Here is a 6000-nt window from a genome sequence, read left to right as displayed (position 1 = left end):
TTATCGTTTGCACGTTGGCAAATAAAGATGTGTAGTACCCCACCTCCAACCTCCGCTTGTTTGTGTGTCTAAGATAAGCATGGTAGGCCCAAGGGAGGTAAGGAAGGCGGTCCACTCCGATTGTACAATCACTTCATTTTTTCCTGCTCTTGCTGGGTCTGAATATCATCATGTCCCTTTAGAAAGGACTTATCTTGAAGCCAGTCGCCCAATTATTTTCAGCCGCATCTTCACATAACTGCAGCTCAGCTAAACACCCAAACGTATGCACTGTCAGGTGTTTACGACGCCACTTGCTGGGTTCTAAACTCCGCCCCCTCTCTCGCCACGTGAGCGATGACTGCGCGAGGACCCTTCATCCTTCAGGTTTACTCAAATTAGTCACGTGACCAACGGTCGCGCGCCAGCAGTTGGAGAAGCGCAAGCCACTGAGGTGGGCGTGGCGCTTTGTGGGAAAGCGCTTTCTGGTGCGCGCGCGGTGAAGCCACTGCCGAAAGTGTGCGCGTGCGTCCTGGAACAGTTGAAACAAGAAGACGGTGGCAACAGAGGATTAGGGGGCGGCCAAGGGAGTCATGCCGCGGAGAAAGGTGAGCATCGAGGGGGCGGGGACAGACGGTGTTTTGGGGGCACGGCTTCAGGAGGGTGTGTCTGTGTCCGCTACTTGAACGGTAAGTTGCGGAAGCCATGAACGCCCAAATGTTTAAGAGAGTTACAGGCTCGCGCTGCAGTTCCTAACGACATGGACAAAACAAGGCCTTGGCAGTCGCAACGCCCGGTCTTTCGTTCATTGGCCGCAAGCACATTAAGCTTACAGCCGATTGGTCCACCTTGCTGCCCATCTGATGTGTTCGCGCGTGGCTCCTCACGCTCATTGATTAGCTCGCGCTCGACAAACCGGATTGGCTAGGTCGCTGAGCGTACTTTACATTTGATTGGGCGTGGGAGCGTGACGCGTATAGCGGTTTGGGCAATGGGCCACAGTTATTGGACAGAGCGCGTACCTTTCTGGTAGTTTAAGGCTGTCATGATTTCCTTCACGACAGCCACTGACAGGAAGAGGCGTTACTACGATGCCATAGACATGGTAGTGTTTATGGGAGGAAATAATGACCGTAGACATAAAAGAAGCACTGAAATCGCTAAGTGTTTGTTGTGCTCATGTCTTCAAATTGCCTTGTTTGTATGTACCTTCAATTGTGTAGTTTTTAGTTACATTGATACTTTACTACAAAAACATCAGATGACCTATGAGTCCTAGACACCAACAATATTTGCATACGGTATGATTGTCTAGGTAATAAAATGCGGGTGGCTCCTTGGTGGAAACTCACGGTACAAGGATGGGATTTCCTTTCCAGCAGCAAAAGCTGCTAAAATGTCTAGTTGTGGGGAAAACAAGTGCTCCGGTGTCATTGCGAGCATTTCTAAGATTGCCACTTTTTTAATTTAAGAAAGTTTTCTTATGCCAACATTCTGCTTCACTTTGAAGGGAGATTGACTAACAGAAATTGGGAGAAACAACCTTTCCTATTGCATTGCATTGGGGTTACCATTATTTTACGAGGGGAGAAATGAAAACATATCAATTTTGTCAAATGAAAAATCGAGACCCTCCCACCTAAATCGGTAGGGTGGCATCTATGAGTGGTTGGCAAGGAAGTTGCGATGCCGTAGTAAATCACGGCTTTCCAGGAGTGGCAGACTTGATTAATTACCGACACTCTGGGGTTAGCTCAGAATAACTTGCATCACAGGAAAGTGTCTTTCTGCTGAGACACAGCACTTTCCTATTTAACATGCACCTCTAAATCGGCCTCGGTCACAAGGGATTTCAGTTATCCCACGTTTGGTCATGGTGGTTCAGCACAAACGTATCCCCGTTTTATACAGTGCGGTTTGGAATTTGTTGGTTTCTCATACCCAGTACAAATGCAGTGTTACAATTACCACAACTCGTAGTAGAGCAATAGACGAGGGGCCTGAAACAGAGGTACGTGTTAAAATGGAAACATGCCGTGTCGCAGCTAAAAGACACTTTACCACGACGCAAAGGATGAGAGTGGCAGTAACAAATCAAGTCCGCCACTCCTGGAAAGCTGTGATTTATGGCATAGCAATAGCCCTGCCAACTACCTCATGTGTGAGTGTCAGGGATTCCATTCTGAAGTCAGAACACCCTTTCTTCACGAGCCTAATGAGGCGTTCATTAACGTTACCCTGAGAGGTGTCATTCGTGAACAGAAAAGCACCTTGACCGCCATATAAAATAAGGAACGTGTCATCCCGTGATAGAATGAAACATTTCTCATTCTACATGGACTTCACGATTTTTCCACGTCAATTGCTGCACCCACACTAGAATGTGGGTAGGGAATTTTGGTGTGGACAGTGTCGGAATTCCACACCACTTTTATCACTCCATCACAATCAGGCCCAGGGTGATTTAGTCGCTGCGTTTGGTGGGACCATTGGATGGTATCTTATTTTAGACTGCTTTGTACTTCGTCTCAGTACATGCTTGCTTCAAACTCTTGACACAAGTCTCTGTGTTCCAGATATAATTATATATATTTTTTTGTTCTTGTAATGCTTGTCCTTCTTAGACCATGCCACGGTTTGTGTTCCACATACTGTTGGGTGGCCAAGTTTACAAAATGGTTTTGCAGGACACTTTAGACAAAGAGGTGTATCGTGAGTAGATTGCAAATGACCCCATACACTGCATCACAATTATTTTCCCCGTCCAAAGACAGATAGATGTTGTATCTATCTGGGCGAACAAAGTACATGTTCTGTTTCCAGAAAAGGCATATATGCATTGGCATAGCTGGTTTCCATAGCAGCCCCCATACTTGTACCAGAAAGCTGTAAAAAGAACCTGTCCTGGACCTTGAAAAGGTCGTTCGTGAGAACCAGTTTGAGCAGTGTAAGAATGAACACATGGTCCCCCAGACAGGACTCTAATTGTAACAGCCATTCAACCGCTTCAAGACCTGCCTCGTGTACGATATTCATATAGAGCTAAGTTACATCCATGGTGAATAGTGTGTCGCATCCCTTAACAAAACGTGTCCCTGAGTTGGGGCAAGAAATGCATTGTGTCGTTTACATAGGTCACATAGTCCTGGATAAGCGGCTGCAAGACCGCTTATCCAGGTATTTCGCCAACGGTTCTAAAAGGCTGTCTGTCGCAGCAATGATCGGGCGCCTGGCGGTTTCTCAAGTCTCTTGTGGTTTTTTGGAAGAATGTATAACACTGGTGTAGTCAGCTTGGTATTCTCTAGACATTTTCGGGTCTTCTAAGAGATGACCCCTCTGTTCTCTGCTTCGAGAACCTCCTGAATTGGTGCACGCACCTTCTCAGTGGGGTCAAACTGGATCTCCTTATAGGTTTCTGCATCCATGAGTTGTCTTTCCACTTCGTCCAGATAGTGCGCTTTATTCATTAGGACAAGATTCCACCCCCTTTATCAGCTGGTTTAAAGATGATGTTCTGGTTATCCGATAATCCTTTCAGGGTCTGCCGTTCCCTACCAGTAAAGTTCCCATGTTTCTTTGAATTGAAAGGAATCTTTTTGAAGTCATCCAACATCCTTTTCTCAAATACCGTCGGGGATATGATTTTGGATGGGGGGGACGGAATTTGAAGGTGTTCTACCGTTTTCTAATACCATCACACTAGATATGAACCGTGCAGTATGTTTATAGCACATTATCACACTAAGCAAGTTTACAAGTTGCCTTGTAGGTGTCTTGACAGAACTGTTATCTACCGTAACAATGAATATAATGGAACTCTGATCTCCCAAGCCCTGAAGATGGATTTTCAATCCAAAATGCTGAATGGCTATGCCACTGAACGTACATTCCAAAAAAATAGACACCCCAGTAGGGAATAAAGCAAGGAGAAAGGCTACAAGGATAAAGTATATATAGTATAAATGCCAGCAAAGAACTCTACTGCCCGAGAGCGCTCTGCCAAAAATCACATGGGCAGCACACTAAAAATTCACACCGCTGTTTGGTGCGGACATATAGCAATGCCTGCTCCCTAGGGGATGCCAGGCACTAATTGGCTGTCTTGTTCCAGTCGATCTTGGTGCACATTGGTCAGCTGGGCTCATCCTCGCAGTGAAGGTCGGGCTACACGTTAGAAACATTTGATCTAAGCTAAACAACAGGAACCAATTATCCATTTGTCATGGCAGGCACCTGAACATCATATGAAAGTGGTGTCCAACAAAAAGGATGGTAATATATAGGTATGTTGACCCCCGCATTCATTCATGGCTTCATTAATATCGCAGTTCCCACTCCTAAGCCTCTACCCTGGAATTTGATCTATGGTCTACTGTAACTGCTGCCTCATTCTACAGAGAGGCGCGTGTTGCTTTTAGACAGATCTACAGTTGTGCAGGTTTTAGATCTGTGATGGGTAATCTGAAATGGTCAGGATCAAGGGGCCTAAGGCTTATCGGTATGTGAAGGGGGTAGGGGGTCGGAGTGAGGGGGTGGTGGGTTCTGGCCTGGCGTGGTGGGGGTCAGGGGTGCACTGGCAGTTTAGTGGAGCTGGATGGACACAGTGCTGGTTCCTGGGGCTGTCTCACACTCTTCAGGGCGCATTCTTAGAAACGATACTAGATATTTGCAACATTAAGAGGACATGGAAAGAATGGTCTTCCGTGGGAGCAAGGCTTGTGCACAGCTGGCTTGGTGTGCTGTTGACTTGGCACCTCTGTGTGAATGTGAGATGCGAGCGCTGCAGCCCTCAGAGGGGTGCTTTTGGGCCTTGTAAAAAATGGTGTCAGGGCCTAATACAAAATGGAGTCATGGGGCTGGGGCACGTCAGTGCTATTAATATAATTCTATGCGCTATGGTGCTTTTATATGCATACCGCAGGTGGGGGCTACTCCCCTACGTTCTGGAGTTTATTTACTTCAGCCATGACTAGGGGGTGGGATAGGATCATTTCCTTGCCAACATTCCCCCCTTTCGTTACTTCTACAGTAACAAATCCCCCCCCCCCCCGTCTTTTTCTTTCGTTTGCTCTTCTTTCAGCCTCCTCCCATGCAGGGCTACCTTTTATAGGTATCCATGCTCTGCACACGCTTCTCAAGCTTTCCCCTTGCTGTGCATATTGTACAGGTCATAAATATAGATCCCCATCACCATACTTCCTTATTATTTCCGGGGTCTGGTGGGGGTGCAATAGTGTTATCATATAGAGTGTCTACCTCATCCCCATAGCCATGGTATATTGCACCCATGCGATATTTGGGAACGTCATTTTCTCATGTCTGTATCTGCGCTTCCTGTGTATCATGAGGCACCCTTTTATCATTGATATTCCCAATTGTCACCATCATCCTTGCACTATTAGGTACTGCTTTTGCACAGCATCGGAGACCCAACTGGCACACGCAGAAAATCAACAGGATGAACACGATGATAGGGATCCGCATCTTTATAGTTCCAACCCATGAGGGCACCCACCCAAATGCTATGTTGACCCAGTCATCTTCTTGTATTCCTCCTTCCTCTTTCAGTTTTACCCCCAGATCATGCATTGCTGCTATCACATGTGATAGTGTCCCATTCTCAGCATTGGCAGAAGGTACGAACATGCAACATGAACTTCCATTCTTTTTGCAAACCCTGCCCGCCATAGTGGTGAGGTCGAGGACATTTCAGTTCTGCATCGTCATTAGCCAGAGTGCTCTCATTTCCACCTTGATGACATTGAACCCTTCAGTGTCATTTGCCAACTGGATCAGGTCCCACCTGACAAAATTGGAGCCACTTGAGGTTTGCTCTCATTTCGATACTAGGCACAAGGGATGTGAAAAATGTCTCTGCTGAGCTAAAATGTTTGTATTCATTCGGTATTTGTGCAAGTAGATCAGTGGACTCTTGGGTCGAATAGTTCGAAGATCACTTTCTCCTGAACAGGTGATCGTGCCACTCTTCTTCTGAGAGTATACGGAAGATGGGTGGTGGGG

At 46.5% G+C, this 6000-nt stretch overlaps 1 protein-coding gene across 6 annotated transcripts in view; it reads left to right on the top strand.

Moving 5' to 3' along the window:
* Nucleotides 1-374: 374 nt before the first annotated feature.
* The window catches only part of KAT7 (lysine acetyltransferase 7), a 1354088-nt gene continuing 1348462 nt past the window's right edge, over nucleotides 375-6000 (top strand). For 4 of the 6 annotated variants that reach the window (XM_069634373.1, XM_069634371.1, XM_069634372.1 and 1 more), the window contains exon 1: nucleotides 425-587. In XM_069634373.1, the coding sequence (XP_069490474.1) occupies nucleotides 573-587 (15 nt within the window). In that variant the 5' untranslated portion in view covers nucleotides 425-572. Of the gene's footprint in view, nucleotides 588-6000 lie in introns of all 6 variants that reach the window. The other 2 variants (XM_069634368.1, XM_069634370.1) reach the window with 2 other exon arrangements.

This window comes from Ambystoma mexicanum, chromosome 13, assembly GCF_040938575.1.
Source record: "Ambystoma mexicanum isolate Mex_15411 chromosome 13, UKY_AmexF1_1, whole genome shotgun sequence".
In the NCBI taxonomy this organism is placed as follows: domain Eukaryota; kingdom Metazoa; phylum Chordata; class Amphibia; order Caudata; family Ambystomatidae; genus Ambystoma; species Ambystoma mexicanum.
This window is presented reverse-complemented; position numbering and strand designations above follow the sequence as displayed.